The sequence below is a fragment of the Pelophylax lessonae genome (assembly GCF_965119305.1).
Source record: "Pelophylax lessonae genome assembly, chromosome: 4".
NCBI classification, from domain to species: Eukaryota; Metazoa; Chordata; class Amphibia; order Anura; family Ranidae; genus Pelophylax; species Pelophylax lessonae.
This window is the reverse complement of record NC_138771.1, coordinates 558,930,788-558,956,527: the sequence shown is the minus strand read 5'-3', so window position 1 is coordinate 558,956,527 and position 25,740 is coordinate 558,930,788. Positions and strand designations below refer to the sequence as shown.

Here is a 25,740-nt window from a genome sequence, read left to right as displayed (position 1 = left end):
ACCGACCTTACCCAGCCATTGTTCCATTTTTGCTCTTTCTCACTCTTTTGGGGTGTACCCTCATTTAAAATTTGTGAAAAGAAGCAGTGTTGGCTACCTCGTCCTCCTCCTCAGGGCCAGATTAACGTAGGGGCTATTGGAGCTGCAGCTCCATGCAGGCCCCTACCTTTTATATAGGCCCCGGGTTGGCCATATTCACTGTGACCGCTCTTCTGTCACTTGTAAACACAGAAGTCTGGCTTCTATGCTCGCTTCCCCAGGCAGCACCCTCAGAACCTCCCCACACAGCGCGAAGGCCGGACAAGGAGGGACAGTTGCCGATGCATGGATGTGTTTATGGGCTTCAGAGACAGCATCCCATGTTGAATTAGGCATGCATGGCTGCACCCTTCCTCCTCTGGGTGTATGCCAAGGCACGGCCCTTAAGGCCCTTCAAAATCCTCAGCACCAAGACCATGATGCTCTTAATCCGGCCCTGCTCCTCCTCCACCGCCGCTTCCACCTACACCGCCCATAGGTGTGCGCAGCCTATTGCATTAGGGTGTGCACCCCAAAGTTAAAATACACATGCATGTGTTTGCCTACATGTACATGGCCCGGATACATTACTCTCCCTGCTGGCAAAGAGAAATAGAGCAGAGCAGGTGCGAGGGAGATCTTTCCCATCTCCTCACTGGCAAACAGAGCGATAATGCTATGTGCCCTAGGTGATTAGGGTGTGCCCAGGTACACCAGGCACACCCTGTGCGCACGCCTATGACACCGCCACATCCACCACCACCTCAACCTCCCTCCTACTCCATATGGGCCTCGTCCTTCAGAGATGAAGAACATTGTTTTATTTTTCTGTTTTTTTTTTGTTGTTTTAAGTTATTTCCCTATCCACATTTGTTTGCAGAGCACTTGCCATGCTCTTAACTACGTTTTGCTGCCATTTGCAGCACTCTAGCCCTTTCCATTGGTGTTTTAGAGCCATTTTAGTGCCTTAAAGTTTGGGTCCCCATTGACTTCAATGGGGTTCGGTGTCCGGGAAAAGTTCGGTAAAAGTCCGGGACACGGACCCGGACTTTTTTTTAAAGTTCGGCCGAACCCGTCGAACACGGACATCTAGGTGTCCGCTCAACCCTAGTCATGTTCACTACTTGTGGTCATTCATATATCAAGAAAGAGATGTTTCACTATATTGGCAAATTATGTATAAACTCACATTACAAGATCTGGATATATAGATTAAGGATATTGCCCAAAGACATGACATTTTCTTACTTTTTGTTCCTCAGCTGGCAGCTGCACATCTACTGCTTCTCCTTTGACGAACACAAAGATGACATAGTGATGATTGAAGGATGAGAAATATAAGACAGAAATGCTTATGGACACATCCCGCTGACTCAGGAATGTGCTAAAAATTGCTGAAAGTTAGAAAAGCCTATACGTTCATTTATAGAGCGTGGGTTAACTGTTTTTTATATTTATTTCAGTAAACTTTCGTCTATTTTGTATTTTATTTTTATTTTTTTTTGCCTGTAAGTTTTCTCAAGTTTTGTTATATATTATTGAAACTCTTCATGAGCTCTCAAATTAGAATTACAAAATATATGTGTAGCACCCTCCTAGGTAGGTGCTAGAGAGAAAGTATAGTTTTGGGTCTTGTCTGTTTACCAGAGGGATTGCAGGTAAATCAATATTGTTATCTGCCTAGCAGAGAGCAGGATCTGTTAGTGAGGTCTGCTCATTGTGCTCAGGTGCAACTCAGTCTGTCTGCAGAGTGTTTCACACTGGTCCATTAGGGAGGCATATTGGACAGTGGGAGGAAACCTGACAAATGAGTGCACAGGCATTTGATACAGCCCTGGTTATTTGGCAGAGGAAAAGTGCCTTGGTGCATGCTGGGATACTGTATAAAAGCCAGGAGCACATGTGCTTGGGGTCTTTCAGCTGGATAGCAGTGTGGTTTCTTGGTGCCTCAAATCAAAAGGGGTGGGACTTTTAGGGCAAGTGACTTTATATACAAGGTGTAGAATAAAAATAAATTGATTTATTTTGAAAAAGATTATTTACATAAATTGAAATCATAAATAAATTAAGCATTCATTGGTGCTGGGTTATAGACCCAGGGTGAGTAGGTGAAAAAAGTTTTGAAAGTTTTGTGACATGGGTGGTATGGTGACATTTATTGGAATATTTGTCTCTGTTCTTCCATGCTTTTGGGCTTGGAAAATGGTCAAAGAAAATTCCTGGTGCGTAACCAACGCGTTTCGGCTTTAATGCAGCCTTTATCAAGGATTTACTGTCACCATGTCTGAAACGATAGTGAAATATTGATTCAATTGATAATTGAACATACCACGGACATTTAACCGTTGGTGTTGAGTAATTATGTATACATACATTTGTTTGTGTTCTGTTCCATGTAAAGTTCTTTGTCCCTTATTTGCAGCGAGAACCTTAGTGGATGTGTCCTGAAATGGTACATATTTTCAAGGTTTATATCTTTTAGGACGGATCAATTTATAAATAGATATATTGTTTGAAGAGACTTACACAAATTTATGCTGTAAGCAGGAAAAAGGAGCAGCCAAGGTTGGTTAAGACTCCAAAAGAGGGGGTTTTTTGAACACCTCAAAATCCCATCTTAGCCTAAGGCACTATGGGGGGAATAAAACACATGATCCGTCTATTTAAAAGAAAAAAACTATACAAAATAATCCATTCATATATTTATTACTTATGGTTATTTGCAGACTGGGGATTTGCCTCATGTAGAGAAGTGGAAAACATCCACTGTTACACTCACATTTGTTAGCAAGGTGATTTCCTGGCACTTATTCAGGCAGCGGTTCCTCTGTCCTTCCTTCTCCCTCTTTGCGAGGGAAGTGAGGATAGACGCTGGTTCCCCGGCCTTTTATGTAGGTCTGCGCATGTGCCTTGGGCGCCGCACGTACCTACACATGAGGTCAATCACGCGGCTAATTCCCTATTGCGTATGCGCTACTGGGGTGCGTGCGCATCGGGAGGCCATCAAGACTTTTTTCGGCTGCCGACACGGAAGATATTGGGCCAAAGTCCCGTGATGGGATCAGTTGGGATGTAGATGGTAGTACCCCTGTGGCTCCTAGAGACCCCTGCTTGAAAACAGGGGCTTTCCGTGCCGGGTGCAAATGTGGTGACACTTGAACTTGTAACATGGTATTGAATAATAACAAATTATATTTACAAAATAAGGAAGTATTTTCACAATATTCAAAAAATATCTGTTTGCAGTTGGAATATACATACATTTTTCTTATTTTACCAGCAGTACAAAAAAGAATATACATTTTTTAGAAAAAATGAAAGAAAAGAAAAGAAAGAGGGGATACATCATAATGGTGCTGTAATTTTGTAGATATAATCTCCATTGGAGTGGGGGTTATTCGTGCTTTGTAAAGCAGGTGTTTATCTAGAAAACTTCGTATTTGGATGTAAATTGTTTCAGATGAAAAGTTCTGAATAATGGAGTCCTAGGATATTGAGGGAGGCAATCGTTTTTGACAAGAATTTTTGTGATTGGATGAAGGATACCATATTTAGTTCGTTTTTCTGAGGCTATTTTATGGAAAAAAGGGGGGAGGAGGGGGGGGTCCCGAAAAAAGGGGGTTTATGGATGATAGTAACCGAAGGCACGGGGGAGAATATCCTCCTGCAAGGTTTTTTGTGAATGGATGATTTGGTTATTTTTATGAATTTTTTCAGTCGGTTTTTCCAAATTGAAAAACCCTCTAGGAAAGGGCGGAAGCTTTCCGTTTCATTGAGTCCAGGGGGGATAGACGGAAAAACCGACTCAAAAAATTCATAAAAATAACCAAATCATCCATTCACAAAAAACAATGCAGGAGGATATTCTCCCCCTTGCCTTCGGTTAATATCATCCATGAACCCCCTTTTTTCGGGACCTCCCTCCTCCCCCCCTTTTTTCCATAAAATAGCCGAGTAGCGCATGTGCAATAGGGATTTAGCCACGTGATTGACGTCATGTGTAGGTACGTGCGGCGCCCAAGGCGCATGTGCGGACCTACATAAAAGGCTGGGGAACCAGTGTCTATCCTCACTTCCCTCGCAGAGAGGGAGAAGGAAGGACAGAGGAACCGCTGTCTGAATAAGTGCCAGGAAATCACCTTGCTAACAAATGTGAGTGTAACAGTGGATGTTTTCCACTTCTCTACATGAGGCAAATCCCCAATCTGCAAATAACCTTAAGTAATAAATATATGGATGGAATAATTTGTATAGTTTTTCTTTTAAATAGACGGATCATGTGTTTTATTCCCCCCATAGTGCCTTAGGCTAAGAAGGGATTTTGAGGCGTTCAAATAAAAACCCCCTTTTGGAGCCCTTAACCAACCTTGGCTGCTCCTTTTTCCTGCTTACAGCATAAATTTGTGTAAGTCTCTTCAAACATATATCTATTTATAAATTGATCCGTCCTAAAAGATATAAACCTTGAAAATATGTACCATTTCAGGACACATCCACTAAGGTTCTCGCTGCAAATAAGGGACAAAGAACTTTACATAGAACAGAACACAAACAAATGCATGTATACATAATTACTCAACACCAACGGTTAAATGTCCGTGGTATGTTCAATTATCAATTGAATCAATATTTCACTATCTTTTCAGACATGGTGACAGTAAATCCTTGATAAAGGCTGCATTAAAGCCGAAACACGTTGGATACGCACCAGGAATTTTCTCTGACCATTTTCCAAGCCCAAAAGCATGGAAGAACAGAGACAAATATTCCAATAAATGTCACCATATCACCCGTGTCACAAAACTTTCAAAACTTTTTTTTTCAGAATTGTCACTCTTTTTTGTTTATAGCACAAAAAATAAAAATCGCACGGGTGATCAAACACCACCTAAATAAAGCTCTCTTTGTGGGAAAAAAGGACATCAATTTTATTTTGGTACAACATCGCACAACTGCACAATTTTCCGTTAAAGTATCACAATGCCGAAACTGCTGAACACAGGATTACAGGCACGGCATGTATAGGCACAATCAAAATGAGGATCAGCGCGCTACCCAAAGGGTCTGCGATAAATCAATATAAATCAATAAGTGAAAAAATAGACATGAAAAAGCTGCCAATCTGAATCGGTGTCCCCACCTGAAATGACAATGTGTATATGTGAGCAGGATCGGCGCTAATTCAAAAAATGTGAATTAGCGTTGCGTCACTACGCACGTGACTTTATCAAGTCACGTGATAAAGTCAAGTCACGTGCGTAGTGACGCAACGCGTCGGGGTGAGCTGGGTGACGTCACTTCCGAGTCTACGGCCGTGACCGGAAGATGTGATTCTACCGCATTGGCGGTCAGCGTTTTCATTTATCCCTGATTGTGTAAGTGCAATACCTTTTTCTAATAAACCCTTTTGGAACTTACTACACAATGATGGCCCCTTTGTTATCACTTTCTTTATGAGACATCTGGGCACCATCTTGGTTATCAGCGAAGAGGAACCCACTGTCTGACATCTTGGGACTACAGTATCCAGCTATATCGAGCTATCAGAGGGACATCAAAGGGAAGCTTCATTTGCACACACGCATGCTTTGTGTGTATTGAGGTAAGCGGCCAATACACATTATTTTTTGGATTATACGGAAGGACATCATATTTGTTTATTTGAAGAAACATCATCTCCACTATTTATGAGTTTTCTGGATATTATTTGGAAATATTTGGACTTACCTTTTCTGATTGCACAGAACTGTACATTATTATTCCACACCAGTTCAACACTATATGATTATTAGTGTATATCCCTATTTGTTGGATTTTTTTCCTTGATTGTTTTGCACCACGTTTTTGAAGCACTGTGTTATTTATACATATTACACCATTAACATTTTTCATCACATTTTTTGAATTTGCGCCGATCCTGCTCACATATACACAATGTATAGGCACAGCTTCTGGTAGCTGAACTCCCAAGTTAGAAGAGATGCAAACTGAACTCCCAAGTTAGAAGAGATGCAAACTGACCACGCTCGGAAAGATCTGCTTCTGTGCTGATAACAGTAATAATATCTGGTTTCATGGGATGCTACAGATGTTCTAGATCTGTTGTGGGTCACCAATTTTCTGCTGTAATCCATTTATCTAAAATGTATTCCAATTCCATGACTCTTAAATTGGCATAAATGTATTAACTTAAAGCAGATCTTCAAGAGCAAACAAAAGATTAATTTTTTTGCCAAACTTCTGTTTTGTTTTTATGCCAACACAAACGGCCATTGATTAGGAAATAGTTTCCATTCAAAAATGAAAAAAAAAAAAAAAGTACCTTAAACCCGCCTTCAAGGAGGTGCTAGTGATGCCACCATGCACCATCCTGAGGAATGTACCCCTACAATAACATGGCGGGAGTACATTCTGGCAGAAATTGGAGTGCAAGTCTGCCAGGAGAAATGTGATATTACTTGCACCCACCAAAAGCATCAGAACCTGGGCCTAGGTAGGTATCATTTTCATGGATAATCCTTTTACTCTTTACCTGGCAGTGGAGCTCCAGTTTCATAAAACAAATAAATGAAATTAAATAAAATAAATATCTCAGCATGTTGTAAATTAAAAAATAACTACTGTTGGTGCAATACTTACCTTGTTTCCAGCAGTCTCCCTGCAGAAACTCGATTCCACCACTGGCTGCTGGTCATCTTCCAGGTGTGAATAAAGTAGAACTTTAGGCAAAACTTTTTTTTTTTTTTCATTTTGGATAGAATAAGGGAGGGTTATAACCCATGTTAGATTTTTTATTTTTTTTTGCTATTTGTGTTTCCATAGGGGAGATTTACCTTCACTTCCATTCCTTCCACTCGCACTATTCAATGGTGAGGCACTATTCCTTCCACTGGCACCAAAAATGGGTCATAATTTCTCCCATTGACACCAATGATGGGGCAATAGTCTTCTAATGGATACAAAATATGGGGCACATATTCCTCCAATTGACACCAACAATGGAGCACTATTCTTCCCACTAAAAGAAATGATGGGACACTATCCCTTTTCCTACTGACCACAGGCACTACATAATGTTTTTCTTCCCACTGACCACCAAGCTTGAGGCCACTGATGCCAGGGCATTTTCTACTCCTTCTGCTATAGGCCACAGTCTGGTCTCCCCAGAATCCGAAGGACAATAAACTGGCTCTTTGTTTAGAAAGTTTGGAGACCCCTGCTATAAACCTACAATTAATGTTGTCATTTCTAGTACAAATTTACTGAAGCACACTTTGAGATCAAAGCGACTATTACAACACAATGTATCTACCAGTACTTCTCTTTATGCCCTGGCAGTAATACTAATAAGGTAATTTAAAAAACATGTGACTTGTTGATGTTGACATTTTACAGTCCATTTCTCTGTAAAGCATTATTGGGAAATTCTGCAGTGCAAGATTTAACAGCTGAAGACACTTCCCTTGTTACTTGCACATCAGAAACACACCACAACCACACATTGACGATGCTGGGACCTCTACTGTTACTGCTTTCACTGCTGGATTGTCTGGTTTTGGGTGAGTCTATACATTTGTATATATATATATATATATATATATATATATATATATATATATATATATATATATTAGGGATCGACCGATTATAGGAGGGCTGATATTCACTTTTCCCGATATATCGGTATCGGCCCCGGGACTTGCCGATTTTACCGATATTGTAAATATTGCTGAAATGTTATGCTTTCTGCACTATAATTCTGTTCTACTTAACTGGGAGTATTGAAATTGAGTAGTACTAGTGTACAGTCCACTGCCTTTTGCACTGCAGCTTCTAGATTTAATCATTGCAGACAGTGAGTGCACTACTGCAGCAGTTTACGCAAATTTTGTTTTGGGAAGCCTTTAGTTATTATTTTCCCAGCACTTTATTTTTTACAGTTGTCTACTCTTCTAGGACTCGTTCATTCACATGATGTAATACTGATGTACCTGCAAGTGAAAGCTGTGCAGTTTTCCTATCAGTTTTCATGCAGGTAAGGTGTGAAGAACGAGCCTTTAATGTTAAAAATGTTAAAAAAAAAATACCATGTTCAGTACCAGATTTGTGTCAAAAATTGTCTTTATTTTTCAAAACTTTAAACTTACAAAATATCGGCCGATACCGATACCATGAGACCAAAATATCGATATCTTGGAGGGGAGTTTATGTCTCAGTTGGACCCTGTAGTAGGTTTTTGCCACCGTTTACCCATACACCAATTGTCTATGGGTCATCCCATCTTTAATATGTAATCTGTTATTATTATTATCAATAAATTTTCTTCTTTTTCAACGTTATTTTCTAACCTACTCTTGCCCTTAAAGTCCCCTTACCTGGGTTTGAGGCACCCACATCCACCACAATTTCAAAATATCGATATCGGCCCTGAAAAAACCATATCGGTCTATCCCTAATATATATATATATATATATATATATATATATACATATATATATATATATATATATATATATATATATATAAAATAAAAACCAAAAAGTGCAGCGCTGAAATCAGTATACAATTATATAGCTGAAAAGCTCATATAAAGAAAACAAAAAAGGAGAGGGGATAATGTCCAAATGAATAGTCCCAATATTAAGTGCAGAGATGTGAATCCACACGCAAAATAACTTTCTTCCAGTGACACCAGGGAAAAGTGTAGGAAGGGGACACACTTGTGCTCAGGTATAACAAGCAGCTTACCGAAATTCCGTGGCTGCTCAATTTAATGAGACAGCCTCTCCCAGCTAGTAGTAAACCAGTAGGTCAACCGATATCAAGCTCAGGTGCTTCGAAAGACTCCAAAAGCCGAAAGCCGTTTCCGGTGTGTTGTTAAACCGATCACATTAATATGTGGCACACTTGGAACTTCTCATATACTCCATTGAACGTAAAGCCATATGTAGAAAGAAACAGAGGCCCATAGCGTAATCCCGTAAACCAATAGGTAAATTTATTAAAAAAACTACTTACAATTTAAAAGACAAAAACAGGCATGTAGTATGTGCCGGTCATGGATCTAACCGCGGCGTCCCGCAAGTCTCCAGATCAGCATATAGATAAACAGCCGGCTTCGTTGGGGGGCGTGTGGACGTTTATGTCTGGGATCGCCAACGTCTGGGACGCCCAGAAGAAGTCTTTCTTATGACGAAACGTTGGCGATCCCAGACATAAACGTCCACACGCCCCCCAACGAAGCCGGCTGTTTATCCATATGCTGATCTGGAGACTTGCGGGACGCCGCGGTTAGATCCATGACCGGCACATACTACATGCCTGTTTTTGTCTTTTAAATTGTAAGTAGTTTTTTTAATAAATTTACCTATTGGTTTACGGGATTACGCTATGGGCCTCTGTTTCTTTCTACATATGGCTTTACGTTCAATGGAGTATATGAGAAGTTCCAAGTGTGCCACATATTAATGTGATCGGTTTAACAACACACCGGAAACGGCTTTCGGCTTTTGGAGTCTTTCGAAGCACCTGAGCTTGATATCGGTTGACATACTGGTTTACTACTAGCTGGGAGAGGCTGTCTCATTAAATTGAGCAGCCACGGAATTTCGGTAAGCTGCTTGTTATACCTGAGCACAAGGGTGTCCCCTTCCTACACTTTTTTCCTGGTGTCACTGGAAGAAAGTTATTTTGCACGTGGATTCACATCTCTGCACTTAATATTGGGACTATTCATTTGGACATTATCCCCTCTCCTTTTTTGTTTTCTTTATATGAGCTTTTCAGCTATATAATTGTATACTGATTTCAGCGCTGCACTTTTTGGTTTTTATTGTATTTTTTGAATCACTGTTAGTTGATTTTGTGCCAGCTGCTCACTATTGTTCTTAATCATTTGGTTTTCTGTCACATCTAGCGCGGAAATTTTTCTTCTATTTATATTATATATATATATATGCCATTTCTAATTTTACTATGATGCGTCAATGTCTTTTGTCCTCTGGTCTTACTCATGGTATTATTCCAGTCCCTGAAATTTTAAGTGACTTTAGGGACACTTCAATTTTTTTTTTTACAGACCTTATCTTAAACTATATTGATAGAAAGTATTACCACAAGATTTATTCATTTTTGTGTAGTATTACACATTATTCCTGTGCTAAAACAGACAGCCCAAAAAAGACTATCTCTAAAAGCATCAAATCCACCACCCTGTATATGTTCTCTCTCACAAACCAGCAATAAATCAATGTTTTCTGGTGCACAAGAGACTTTCATAAGTCATACATACATTCCAATACTGTAGCTGGCAGTGTACGTGAACTGTAGCTCACCACAACATACATGCCATGCTTTGGGGTGCGAAGTGTAACAAAAAAAAAAAAATAATCAGATCCAGTTTCTCATGTGTTAAGGTGTGTGTCCAGCCAATTCAAAAATAAAAAATGGTCTTAACACCATGCATAGTGTGAATGGGCCCTAAATGAATGCATTAAGCCAGATTTAATACAGAAAATACATGTATGCCAGTGCATCAGTCTTCTGCTTGTGGAATTACCTATGTGATGTGTGCAAATGCATGTGCAAAGGCTATAGCATATATGTGGAATTTATGGACAAGTGTGGTTGGCTGTGGAATATACGCTGGTGTGCCGGTATGTTTTTGGATCTATCCAAGCTAAAGCATTTTTAAATGGACTAAAACCACATGAATTGTACATGGCTAAGATTTAAAAAACCTCAATGAACCATTTACAGAGAAGCATTGTACTGTACGTGTTTGTATTCTTGACCCATGTACAGAAGGTCAAGCATTAACCGGGCTGTGAGATAGAATACACTGGTACTCGGAATATAGATTCAAGTAATAAACTCTGTACCTTGTTCCTTTTCCTATAAAAGCATAACGTATGGAATTATTGTGCATGCCAGCCATCTTGGTGCATGTGCATTTCATTGCATGAGTTGGTAATGTGAGTATTTTTACATTTATTTAGTAAAATTTCAATAAATTAATTATTGCACTCTTTAGAAGCTTTTTAGGAACAGTAAGCACAAGGACAATATTACTTTGACGTTCTGGGTCCCAGTGCGGGTTCAGAGAATAAAATGGCTATGTACTCTGATATCTGAGCAGGTCTATATGAAAGCATGCCTGCTCTGGTTCATTTGCTTTAAATTAGCCTTATTGCCTACCTTCCAACTTGTTGAGATGGGAATGAGGGACACCTATTGGCAAAAGTATGTTGGAATAGGAAACACCCTCTGTCACACCCCCTTAAAGGAGAATTATGTAAAAATTATGTAAAAAAAAGATATTAGTTAAACCCACAAGTGCTTTTTTTACCACTACTATTCCTTTATATTGGCTTTTTAAATTTACAAATGCAGCAATTTTGAATTTGGATGAAAGGTTTAGCACTGGGAAACACTTTTTGAAAGATAAAGAGTGCTTTCTATATACAGCTATATAGATCAGACTAAAATGGGGGACAAATGATGAGGAAAGAGGGACAGAGACATTGTTCCAAATCAGGGACAGTCCCTCAAAATCAGGGACAGTTGGGAGCTATGCCTACTGCGACGGATATGTTATCTTTAAAACCTCTGAAGAAGCTGCATTTCTAATTAAGAATATGGTAATAATAAATAAATAATTATTGGACCAATGCATCTTAAGCACAAATTATCTGACTAAAGGTGGCTGTACACTATATAATCTTATTGTACAATTTCCATTAGATCAAATATACAGTGCAAGGGTCTGCCCAATTTTAAACCAATTGAATGATTTGTTCAGATGAGCCCTCCTATTACATAGTTTTAGTACATTAAAGGAAATTTTACATAGATTGTACAATCAGATTACATGGCGTATGGCCAGCTTTATGTGTGTTTAAAGGATATATTTTGCTGTTGGGTTTAAAAACTTTAAAACAGGTTAATTTGGCCTCAGCTAAAAACAGGATTTGTTAATGTAATCAAGCCAGCTTTAAAGTGAACCTGAGGCCAGACTATGGGCATTTAAGCATTGATATATATGGTGGCCATACATGGAATGATTTTATATACCATCATCATGCCGCCATATTGATCCATCTAGTTTCCTAGGACTGGATTTTCCACCCAGACTGATCAGAATAATGTTGATTAAAACAATCAGTTTTGCCGTAATCGATCAGACACAGGAATGCGTCTTTTTGCTAATTTGTAGATTTCATCATATTGTCTGACTCTGTGAAGAAGCACTCAATCAGATTGTTAAGTGGATGGCCACAATCAATGAGACCTTGTGCCTCAGTCTCAAATCCACCACTACCCCTTAAGCTGGCTGTAGATGGATCAAATCTCAAATTATTTGATCCATCTATGGGCAGGCTGGTTGTACTGAAGGTGACCAATCAACTGACTTCAGTACAACCAGCCTTTCAGATTTTTTTAATGCGATCACTGCACTGGATCACAGCGCGCATGCCCCCAGTATCTATTACACACAGGTACGCTGTTTTTCGCATAAAATAGAGCCAACCTGCTGCAGTAAAACTACGGCGGCTGGTCGGCAAGTGGTTTAGTGATGCTGGCCTGACAGGTGATAGCAGCACAAAAATAACGCAAGGAGTTGCTGAGATCAAAGAAAAAACAATAACATAAAGACGTAGGGTAGGGCCACTGGGGAGCCTAAAGCCTCATACACACGCACCGATTGTTGGCCGTGAATTTGCGGCCAACGTCCGATCGGCCAATTGTCGGCTTGTTAATATGATGCTTCCGACAACCGACTGCGACTTTTCGGCCGAATAAAATCTGGTGTGCATACTATAAAATTTTTGTTGGCCGTCAACAGAACGGCCGATTGTTCGTCAGTCAGTACAGATTTCGGCAGACAAAAATCTGATGAGCAAGACTGGGCATGCTCAGAGAAGAAAAAACACACGGAAAGTCAACCATCACATGACATCACTTCTGAAGTTTGTTTTTGTTGGCCAACAAAAGTCCAGTGCAAGTCTAGAGCACATTTCAACCAACACAACAACACTGGACAAAAGACGGCCGATCGGTCGGCCAACAATCGGTGCGTGTGTACGAGGCTTAAAGCTGGCCACACACTAGTAGATTTTCAAACGAACGTCGTTCAAACGCATTTAAACATTTTTGCTGTTTTTAACTTGGATGGACTTTCCTGAACGGAAACCTCATTTACTGTTAAAAAAATTGCTCCTTCAAATTTTCTATTCACTGCAGTTGAAAATAAAATGTTGATTGGACCCCACTAATGATTAGAAAATCAAAAGAATGTTCTTAAAAAGAGAATTATGAAATTCTACTAGTATATAGCCAGCTTCAGTGATCCGACACTCATAAAGAGTCAGTTTTAACAGTACTGATGCAGCAACTATAATCCAGCACAGAGGATCTATTTTGAAACAACGCAGGGAGGATTTTTGATTAAAATGTTTGCAATTCTTGCAGCCGTGTTCAAATGTAACCACTTTAAGCCTACTCTGAAACTTGTTATATAATTTTTTAGCAAAGATCCTAGAGAATAAAATGGCGGTCGGTGCAATAATTTATGTCACATGGTATTTGCTCAGCGGTCTTTCAAACACATTTTTTTGGGTAAAAATACACTTCATTGAATTAAAAAAAAAAAACAGTGAAGTTAGCCCAATTTTTTGCATATTGTGAAAGATGATGTTTCGCCGAGTAAATAGATACCTAAAATGTCACGCTTTAAATTTGTACGCACTCGTGGAATGGTGACAAATTAAAATCTCTATTGGCAATGCTTTAAAAAATGTTATTGATCAATTTTTTTCTTTTGTACGAACATCTCACAAACATATCCTCATGCACATAATAGTAATACTCCACATACCAAAATAAAAAAAAAAAAAGGGGGTAGGGGAGAGAGAGAAGGGAGGAGGTAATCCTCCCTCTCACACCTCTCTCGCCCCCCCATATATCTGTAGACGCTAATATTTTTGCACAAACCAATCGATATACGCTTATTGGGATTGTAGCAGAATCCATATTGGCCTAAAATAATGAAGAAATTCGATTTTTTACATTTTTTTAATTGGATATGTTTTATAGCAGAAAGTAAAAAATATTATTTATTTTTTATTTTCTTTAAATTGTTGGTATTTTTTTGTTTCTAGTGCAAAAAAATAAAAACCACACAGTTGATCAAATACCAGCCAAAGAAAGCTCTATTTGTGGGGGAAAAAAGGACATCAGTTTTATTTTGGGTTACAACGTCGCACAACCACACAGTTGTCAGTTAAAATAACGCAGTGCCGTATTGCAAAAAAATGGCCTGGTCATTAAGGGGGTAAAACCTTCCAGTCCAGAAGTTGTTAATCTGAGCTGCTGAATCACTCCTGGCAAGGGGGAGCTGAGCTGCCTTTTACTGCTTGGGACTAGAAGGAGGAAGCATGCTGATCTGAGCTGCTGAGAACAACTTCATCTTCTGCTAAAAATTTTAGGGTAAATAGCCCCACAGTGTTTATAGCTACATAGATCAGTGATGGCTTGCTTTAAAGCTCATTTAGTGCTGGTTAGGAATATGTATATTCTTGATTGTTTACAGCCTGGTTACAGTAATACTTTAAGATGGAGGTGGTCTCAGAGCAATAACTAATTCCCCCCCCTCAGCAACACTGATTTCATGTTGAACCTTGTGGGAGGGTTAAACATTTTGCTCTGTCTGATTGGAATGCAATTACTGGATTATGGGATTATGACAGCCAATTATAGTGATCACATGGTCATTGTGTCTGGTGCAGAGAGAGACAATTTGGAAGATTGTGGCTGTTAAAATGATGCATTAATTCATTTTATTTATTTTATATAGTTATAAACTGTTAAGTTTAAATTATTATTTTTTTTACATTTTATTCCACTTATAAACTTATAACAACAAAAAATGTAAGCAGGGAATTGATTTACACAGTGTAGCAAATATAATAAACCACATTTTTTACGTTCAATTTAGTCAGAGTGCCAGTCAATATAATTAACATATACAGACATTGCTACATTTGAACTGGGCTGGGTTAAACCTCTTTATATAGTGTGTATAAATAAATAAGGTGGACGTCAGCATTTCTTAAAAATATCAGTAAGTAAATGACTGAAAAGTCCCTGACTTCACTTCCACTTTTACAATGGATTGAGTAGCCACGTCTGTGTCCAAATCTATTACTAAAGCATAAAAATTCCATGATTTGTTTTTTCTTTTTTACTTCCCATTAAGATTATTTTAATATTTAATATTTTATTTTAATATTTTATTTTTTGATTTTATATTACATCTGTCAACTGCATTTCCCCCCTCGCTTCATAATCTTGTCAGCAGCACAGGAATAAAACTGACATTAAACTAAAAAGTATCCAAGTATGTTTTCTTAGCTCAAAAACGTTCCCTTCTATTGCTTTCCATCTCTTCCGAAATTCCAAATTCCTTTTTTATTGCTGCCATAATCGGACTTCCGATAAATTGTTGGTCTTTTTTTGTTTCTAGCGCAAAAAATAAAAACCATATAGAGGTGTCAAATCCCACCAAAAGAAAGCTCTTTTTGTGGGAAAAATAGGACATCAATTTTATTTGGGTGTAGCGTCGCACAGCTGCGCAATTGTCAGTTAAAGTATCGCAAAAACTGGCTGGTCATTAAAGCGGAGTTCCAGCCATTCACTCACCTGTCCAACGGTCCAGCGATGCGGCCGCCCGAAGCCTTGATCCTCTCCCTCGGCGCCGGCATCACTGCTGTGGGCACCCGGCTGTGACAGTTTGCGGGTTCACAGCCGGGTACCCACTGCGCATGCGCGAGTCGCGCTGCGCGCCGTGATTGGCCGGCAATCTTCTGGGACCTCTGACGTGTCCCAGAAGATTGCAGGGAGGGAGGGGGAGAGGAGAACTTCCATTCAGGGCGCCGCAGCGCTCCGAGCGGAAGTGGGAGCGGGTACCTGTCAAAGCTAGGTACCCGCTCCCCCCCAAAAAAATGACATGCCAAATGTGGCATGTCAGGGGGTCAGGACTCCCTAAAGCGAAAGTTCCACTTTTGGGTGGAACTCCGCTTTAAGGGTGTAAACCTTCCGATCCAGAAGTGGTTAAGAGGAGTTGGGAAGGGTTTTACTGGTGATAAGGTTGGCAGTTGGAGGTGCTTTACTAGGCTTTTAAAAATCTGTTGTCTGGGATAAAAGTGTAGACCCATCTGCTAGTATGGTGTCCAATGGTTGGTTGTGGTCCAATAATAATGACCAGGTACTGGTAGACCTGTAAAGTGTCTGATGGCAATTGTGAATGTCCCCAAGGTGGTGTCTTTTGGCTGGGGGGATATATCTTTAGCCAAATGGTGCCACAGACAGAACAGGTTGGTTATGGAGTTTCAAGGACTTCTTAATAAATTAAGACTGTAATGTAAAGCTGGTATTTATCGGTTATTTATTGTTTATTTTGGTTATTAATTGTTATTTGGTATAATAAAAGGCCTTATGGACATTTAAATCCATCTCAAGTAAAGTGTTTGATTTTGGTTAAGTGGGTGGGTAATCTTTGGGGTATGTAAGTTTTTGGTGTAGGTAGGTTACCTCTGAACTACCCTAGTCAAGGGATGACCTCAGCAGCAGTGCATGGCTGGTGAGCAGACAGGGAATTGAGAGAGGTCCCCACTGTGTTACTTAACTGGAAACCGGGCTGTGCTGCCTGGCAGAGCTGTGTATATGCCAGGACAGGATGGCACAGAAAACCAAATTCTGTGGCAGATAAAACAGCTCATATGCATGGATTGTAACTTCGCATTTAGCTATTTACCTGGATTTCAGCTTTAACATATGTACTTTTAGCATATTTTATTGTGCTGTGCTCTTTCATACCTATAAACTGTCACAGGCTCCTATAATTAAGATGAAATAAAAAGCCATATGTTATCTAATAAATCAATTTGTGGTGTGCGCATTTCCTTTATGCTTGTTTTCGACTATTGCTAATTTTGTTTTATGCGGCAACCACAGCGCTTCTGTTTTTTTAATCTTTGAAAACTGTGTTTTCACACCAGACATGGAGATAACACAAGATATGATACTTTTATAATCCAATATGAGTCAGGCAGAAGAATTTCTTTGCTGAAAAACATTTTGACAGGAATCTGAATATTATTTCTATACAACATGGGTCAGCAAGATTTTCTACATTAGGTGCCAAGTTCACAAGCATTAGACAACTGGGCAGCCAGTGAAACATTGAAGGGTGAGGAGTTGTAGTCTTGGTTTGTTTACAGTTTTTGCACTCCTAATTGTACTGTTAATGGCAAATTAAACTAAAGTGGAAGTAAAGCCTAAGTCTAAAAAAAAAAAAAAAAAGCCTAAGTCTAATTATTCATAAAAATGTTCCCTCCCCCACCTAACCTAACCTGCCTAGCCTATATAAGAAAGGGTCTGTGCACTTACCTGTTTTTAATTTGCTCTGGCACTGTGATATCACAGCTCTGGCTTCCCTCTGTCAGTTAGCGGCTGCTGCAGGGGGGAGGATGGAGCGCTAATAATGGTTGGGACATGGGAGCCTATGAGCCACAGCAGGATCACGTGACAAGACCAGATTGAATTAAAAAAAGGTAGGATACATAAAGGGGGAAGAGGGAAAATTTAAAAGTTGGACTTCACTCCACCAATCAACATTTATTATTTGTAATCCTCATTGTGCTAGCATTAGTAAATAGACATGAAAGTAGATCAAGATTTATTTGTTTTAAACTGGGTTCACACTGCAGACGAATGCGGCTGACAGCGGGGGTCCGGTGCATCCCTGTTTTCTGTTTCAGGGATGAATCAGGCCAAAATTTTTGGCTGGATTTGGACCTGAAACGGAGGCAAAGACGCACAGGACCCCTGTGCAATTCACTCCTCAGCCGCTCCAGGGATGTGTGAACTGGCTCCATTGAGGAAACCCGCATCCAATTTGCACTAGTGTGAACCCAGCCTTACATTTTGTTTTTCTACATTTCTTCAGTTACTTCCTGGTTTCTTGCATTGGCAAATGATGTCATACACCCCGGGAGTCTTCAGGGGGTTCAACAACTGTGTTACTTTTTGAGTAACCCAGGAGTTTTCAAGAGGGGAGGAGAGGAGGATGGGTTTTCTCAGCTAAGCACACTCTCCTACATGCATGCTTGAGCTTAGGGCAGATAGATTCCAGGAAGTAAACTCTATATTAATTGTTTGCTCTTACTCAGGATGGCCACAGCCAGAAATGCTAGGGGGTTGTTTTTCAAAGTGATTTAATAAAATAAAGCATGGAAACATAGATGGATGGGGGAGTTTGCTTTGAATATTAAAAATGAATTTAATATTGTTTTTGGTTTGTGATGCTCAGATACAGTGAAGATCCCCTTTAAGAATAGTTAGACTTAGGATTTTCTTTCATTTTATTTTATAGTAATTTATACATTTTAATTGCAATTAGCAGTGCAAAAAATTGAGCTTTTAAACCTAACCTCAGGTTTGCTATGACTTTGAATAGTTGGCCCAAGCTGGCCCAAACAAACTATTTCCTTCACCAACAGATGTGCCCTCTGGGAGATCGGTATAAAGTGTTTGTAGCACCAGCTACATACAGGGCCGTTTTACAGGAGTTGTAAAGTCAGGAAGGTTTTTTTATCTTAATGCATTCTATGCATTAAGATAAAAAGCCTTCAGTGTGTAGCAGCCCCCCCCCCCCAGCACCCTTAATACCTACCTGTGCCCCCTCTCTGTCCAGCAAATGTCCACGAGTCCCTCGGCCATCCTGGGAATCTCCCTCCTGATTGGCTGAGATACAGTCGCGGCGCCATTGGCTCCCACAGCTGTCGATCAAAATCAATGAGCCAATCAGGAGAGAGAGGGGTCGGGGTCGAATAGCAGCTCCGTGTCTGAATGGACACACAAAGCTGCAGCTCAGCTTGGGTGCCCCATAGTAAGCTGCTTGCTGTGGGGGCACTTGATAGGAGGGAGGGGCCAGGAGCAGGAATGAGGGACCTGAGAAGAGGAGGATCCGGGCTAATCTGTGCAAAACCGTCTTCACAGAGCAGGTAAGTATAACATGTTTGTTATTTTTTTAAAGAAAAAAACAAGACTTTACAATCACTTTAATAGCATCATAGGCCCCTGGGTAAAGTAATGCACTACCAGCCTGCCCCAATTTACGCACTTACTCTCAAGAATTAAAGTAGAAATAGTTGATAGAATTAAATGTATATTTATTAGTACTTTAAATAAAATTGATTTTAAACAATCTAAAAAGCATTCCATAAATTAAAGACTAATCAACACAAAGGGCACAGTACAGGGCTGAAGGCAGAAGGGCATAGTACAGGGGGGTCAGAAGGGCACAATACTGGGACCAGGAGGGCATTGTACAGGTTCAGGGACTCAGGACATGGCCATTCTGGGACAGCTTAGTAAAAAGCATGACTGGCCCAGCAAATCCGGGATGGTTGGCAAGTATGAAGTAATGCAAGACTTTCACGGGGCCCCCTTTCACCTGGGGCACCTGGGCAGTGCCCAGGGATGCCCATGCATTAAGACAGCCCTGGCTACATATGGTACATAGCGCTGTGTTTTCAGCAGTTGTATGGGGAATTTTGTCCAATTTCTGGAACAAAATTGAGTGGGACTGAGCACTGCTTAGTCACTCATAGGAGGCTTTGTATTTTAATAATGAATACAAGGCTTCCCTTGATTGGCTGTGGTGAAGTTATACTGTACCTAATAGTTCAGTGCCCGGAGGTGTTAAATGCTGAACTGTGTAAGATCAATGTACCAGTATCATAGTATCATGAAGACAAACTCCAGTAAACAAGTTTGTTTATTCTGCAAAGTCTGGTCTTGTCATTTATTGCAGAGAAGTTTGTGTGTGCCAATAAAGTGTGTGTGTGTCGAAAAAGGGGAACGAAGAGTGATGTATATGCTTGTGTAACATTGGTGAACAGAAGGAGGAGCAGCCAGTTCGGGACAAGGATGGTGGTGGCCAGTGATGGAGGGTTCCAGTCAGAAGGATGGCTTAGTATCTGCCTAAGCATGTGCCCCTCAGCGGTGGTACAGACCCATGTCACTGGCTACAGATGAAATGTGCCCTTATGGTGTGAGGCCTCTCAGGGTGATTTAACCTATATCTCACACTCATTAGTACTGTTGAAGTGGATTAGTGGCACTTATAGAATGGTTCCTTCATGTCACAGCCCCCACTTACTACAAGTGTGCTGGGAAAATTTTTGCATACTCCACTTTGCGCTTACATGTTACAAGCCATACAAGGCATGGCGTGAACCTTGTGACACTGAGATTTTTATTAGTGAAAGAATGGTTTTGTTTGATAAAGTAGAACTGTTTGATATGAATAATGAATAAATGTGTTATTTCATAATAAAAAATAATGGTGTTACTGTATATTTTTTTAGGATTTAATCCATTTCCTGGGGAACAAAAATATGAGGTGGTTTATCCTCGAAAACTTCATACTCAGAACAAAAGGGACACACAGGTACAGTAAATGATTTACTTATGTGTACATGGGAAGGCCTAATGTTAAAGGAAATGAACCAATTTAATGATTTCCAATAAGTTGTCATAACTGAGAAGTTTAGAAATAATAGTAGGATAAAAATGTAAATGTTATATGTTATAATATACAGTATTTTACATTTTTAAATATTTTTTATGATACATTTTTACTAGCCTTCTAGTTCCAAAAAAATGTTAAGCTGCCTTCATACTGTTTCAGCCCTGCTTTTGCTTTTTGCCCTTAAGCCCAACTTCAGTGGGTATGCGCTGGAGGTGGAACCACCATTAACATGTACCTTTGCCTTGGCTATAGATAGAAATGCCCAAACTCAACTTAACAGCTTTGGGTAACCTTGACTCTTTACAGAACCAACAAACCTAAAGTGAAGGTTGGCCTATATAAAGCTGTATACGTTTCTATCAGGGCTGAAGCTGAACATGCCATTGTAATCTCCCACCTCATCTCATTTAAGGAGTTGTCACCAGGGCTTTTTTTTTTAGTGGGAACGTGGGGGAACGCAGTACTTGCACCTCCAGCACTGAATTTATGTAATAGCAAGGGGTGCTGGGGTGTCTTTTGATTGAGGGATCTTTTCTAGCTTGAGGGGATCTAGTTTTACAGGGGGGTCCATTGTTGCTGAGGAGGTCTATTGTTGCTGGTGGGGGAACCTACTGTTGCCGGTGGTCAATTGTTGCTGGGAGAGTTCTACTGTTGACGGAGGGGTCTATTTTTGGCTGGCTGAGAATCTATTGATGCTACCTGTGGGGGGGGGGGGGGGGGGTCTGTTGTTGCTGCCAGGAGTCTATTGCTGCTAGGGGAGAAATTTTGTTGCGGGTTGTTAGGGGGATCTGTTGTTGCAAACGGGGGGCCCTATTGTTACTGGCTGCTGGGGAAAGGAAGTTTTCCTAGAGTATTAAATATAGCGTTTCTTTTGAGCAGGACAATATAAATCCTGTATATTTTTGTTTAAAATTATTCATTTTTGAATATTACTGGTCATGTCTGTGTTCATTTTCATTGCTGGGCTCTGCGTTTTTGAATTGTAAGTTTTTTTCTTATACTCCAAAATGTCAGTAGTTTTTGTTTTAGGCCCCTATCACACATACGGACCGTTTGTCCGTTTTTCATCCATCCGTTGACGAATGAAAAACAGACAGCAATGCATTCCTATGGAAAAATGGATGACAACGGTCAACGGATGATCATTCAAATACATCCGTTTCCATCTGCTTCTGTCAACATCTGTTTTTTTGAAAGGATGAAAGCCCTATTTTTCATCTGTTAAAAAAACGGATTGGATGAAAAACGGATGACAACGGATGACAACTGATGAAAAACAGATGACAAAGGATGAAAAACTGATGACAATAGATGAAAATGGATGAAAAACTGGTGACAACGGATGAAAAATGGAAAATGGATGACAATGGATGAAAAACTGATGACAACGGATGAAAAATGGATGTCAACGGATGACAATGGATGAGAAACAGATGACAATGGATGAAAAACTGATGACAATGGATGAAAAACGGATGACAACAGATGAAAAACGGATGTCAATGAATAACAACGGATGAAAAACAGATAACAAAAGGTGAAAAACTGATGACAATGGATGAAAAACTGATGACAATGGATGAAAAACGGATGACAACAGATGAGAAACGGATGTCAATGAATAACAATGGATGAAAAACAGATAACAAAAGATGAAAAACTGATGACAATGGATGAAAAACGGATGACAAAGGATGAAAAACTGAAGACACTGGATCAAAAACAGATGAAAAACTGCTGACAACAGATGAAAAACTGATGTGAAACTGATGTTGACTTAAAAAAACTGATGACAAAAAAAAGTGCCTGAACTGATGAAATGAATGGTACGTATGTGTGAAAGAGACCTACGGCCGTTTCACACATGGAGTCCATCAGGCAGACTCAGTTTTTCTCAACGGGGTATCGATCCGCCGATCCCCCACTGAGCAGGCGGATGAAAGCTTTGTTTCCACGCTGTGTGCGGAGACAGAGCTGTCAGGTCCCCATGCATCTCTATGGGGGAATCGGATGGGAACGGACTGTCTGTCCGTTCTCATCAGATCCGATCCGCCAGACGGATGGAAAATAGGGTTTCCATCCGTCCGGTTTTGATGGATCGGATCGGATGTCAGTGGACATGTCTCCGCTGACATCTGATGCCCCATAGAGATGCATGAGGCGTCCGTTCAGATCCGCCAAAAAAACTGACAGGCGGATCTGAACAGACTCCATGTGTGAAAGGGGCCTAAGGCCCCTTTCACACATATGGTCCGTTTGTCCGTTTTTCATCCATCCATTGACGGATGAAAAACGGACATCAATGCATCTCTATGTAAAAACGGATTACAACGGATGATCATCCGTTAACATCCGTTTTCATCCGCTTCCATAAATGTCCGTTTTTTGGAATGGATGAATGCCCTATTTTTCATCCGTCAAAAAAATGGATCGGATGAAAAACGGATGTAAAGACACCCAAAAAATGCCCAAATAAACGCCTGCGCCAAAAAAAACGCCCAGGTGTGTTGTTGCAGGCGTTTTTTTTGGGCATTTTTTGGGGGTCTTTGGAGGCAGGCATAACATCTGAACTTCTGTATAGGGGTATATATACGCACACACTTATATGTATTTCTACACATACACATATATAGGTGTTATAGCAGAGAAGCCATATGGGGGTTAATTATTTCATTAGCGCAAGCATAGGTTTCTGCTACTTTCACACCTATATATGTGTATGTGTATATATACATACATGTGTGTGTGTGTATATATACCCCTACACAGAAGTTCTGATGTTATGCCTGCCTCCAAAGACGCCCAAAAAATGCCCAAAAAAACGCCAGCTACAAAAACGCCCAGGTGTGTTTTTGCAGCAGGCGTTTTTTTTGGGGCATTTTTTGGGGGTCTTTGGAGACAGGCAAAACATCAGAAATCCTGTATAGGGGTATATATACACACACACTTATATGTATTTATACACATACACACATATAGGTGTTATAGCAGAGAAGCCATATGGGTGTTAATTATTTCATTAGCGCAAGAATAGGTTTCTGCTACTTTCACACCTATATATGTGTATGTGTATATATACATACATGTGTGTGTGTGTATATACCCCTACACAGAAGTTCTGATGTTATGCCTGCCTCCAAAGACGCCCAAAAAATGCCCAAAAAAACGCCAGCTACAAAAACGCCCAGGTGTGTTTTTGCAGCAGGCGTTTTTTTTGGGGCATTTTTTGGGGGTCTTTGGAGACAGGCAAAACATCAGAAATTCTGTATAGGGGTATATATACACACACACTTATATGTATTTATACAAATATAGGTGTTATAGCAGAGAAGCCATATGGTTGTTAATTATTTCATTAGCGCAAGCATAGGTTTCTGCTATTTTCACACCTATATGTGTGTATGTGTATATATACATACATGTGTGTGTGTATATATATATATACCCCTACACAGAAGTTCATGATGTCATGCCTGACTCCAAACATGTCCTCAAAAAAGCCCTATAAATGCCTGCAGCAAAAAGCAGGGTGACAGGGGCGAAGCCACTATCCGGTTCTATAAGTGTTCTAAGAGAAACAATCTTTTCTCTATAGCGGTCACCCTGACATGGAAGGGTTTTGTCACTGCCATAGCAGTCAGAGTCAGTTAACCCTACACTACACTACGGTCCCCTTACACTTAACACTTTCCCTACAGAAACTAGATTATTAAATCTAACTATAGTGGAAAATAGTACCCTAACTCCCTAACTACACTAGATATCCTTTCCTCACACTAATAATTGCTAAATGACACTTTGAAGCAGAAGTAACAGAACTGCTTCCACTCTCTTCCACAGCCCTGTATTAAAATGGTAGAGATTGGGGCGTGGCTAGGTCATGGCGGCGTGAGGACGCATTCTTCTGGTGCTCCCGCTTCCCGACCTCTCTGACCGGCATTAAAAGACACTTACAGGCTGAAATGAGCACCTACAAAAAGAGGAAGACAAAAACTGCTTCCCGGGCGTCTACCTCAGCTCCCATCCGCAGCTTTTTTCAGGACTCTCCGACCCCGGTGTCGCGTTCTCAAGCTGTGGGCCTAGGCGGCGGTCCTGCCCAGGCCGCCCTTTCCCCATCTCTGGCAACTGCTTCTCCCCCGCCCTCTCTTTCTGCCAGGATGTCCCAGGGCCCTTTACCGCCTTCGCTGTCCTCCCTAGCGGCAGGTCCCGAGGAAGAACGAGACATCTGGGCACTGCTCCGGTCCCTCCCCACCAAGCAGGACATGGAGGCCATGGTCGCTCAGGTCGCGGAGCAGCACCGCCGCGACTTTCAGGTGATGACTGCGGAGGTCTCCCTGGTCAAGGGGAGAGTGACGGCTGGGGAATCGGCTATTGGGGACCTGCAGGCACGAGTTGCCCAACTGGAGCAAGTACAGGCTTCTCACACCGACGCTCTGGCTGAACAGCAGCTCCGGCTGGAAGATGTGGAGAACCGGAGCCGCCGAAACAACTTGCGGCTCCGAGGAATACCAGAGGCTACGGGTCAGGAAGATCTCGTGGCGACGGTCCAAGCCATACTGTCCCGGATCTTGCCGCAAGACCCCCCTGCGGACTTTACGTTTGACCGGATCCATAGAGCTCTGGGCCCCAGATCCCAAGACGCTGCCAGACCGCGGGATGTAATCTGCCGCTTGCACAGATATTCAGTTAAGGAGCAAGTCCTGCGGGCGGCGTGGTCGAGGGGCCCGGTGGACTTCGATGGGGCCCAGATTTCCATCTTCCCGGATGTATCCCGTGGTACACTGACCCGCAGGGCGATGTTGAAGCCCCTCCTGGAACGGCTCAGATCCCAGGAGGCCACCTACCGCTGGGGTTTCCCCCTTCAGCTTACCATCCGCAGAAGTGGCGCCTCGTTTACCCTCCGTAAACATGCAGATCTCCCAGCTCTATTTCGGTTCATGGACATTGCACCGCTGACCTTACCGGACTGGATGGCGAGACTCCCGGAGAGAGACGGTCGTCCACCTGGCGGCGGCCCCTCGAGGCCTCGCTCCTCTGGGCCAAGAAATCAGCTTAGAGCCTCGAGGTCGAGTTCCACTGGCCCCATGGTGACCTCCCCGGAGGCTTGAGGGCGCCATAAACTACA

General features: G+C 41.1%; 1 protein-coding gene across 1 annotated transcript in view; it reads left to right on the top strand.

Moving 5' to 3' along the window:
* The first annotated feature begins 7,444 nt into the window (after positions 1 to 7,444).
* The window catches only part of LOC309553890 (zinc metalloproteinase-disintegrin-like VAP1), a 118,429-nt gene continuing 100,133 nt past the window's right edge, over positions 7,445 to 25,740 (top strand). Inside the window, exons 1-2 of the mRNA XM_082255376.1 lie at positions 7,445 to 7,577; positions 20,452 to 20,534. Coding sequence (XP_082111502.1) covers positions 7,526 to 7,577; positions 20,452 to 20,534 — 135 coding nt within the window. The 5' untranslated portion in view covers positions 7,445 to 7,525. The remainder of the gene's footprint in view (positions 7,578 to 20,451; positions 20,535 to 25,740) is intronic.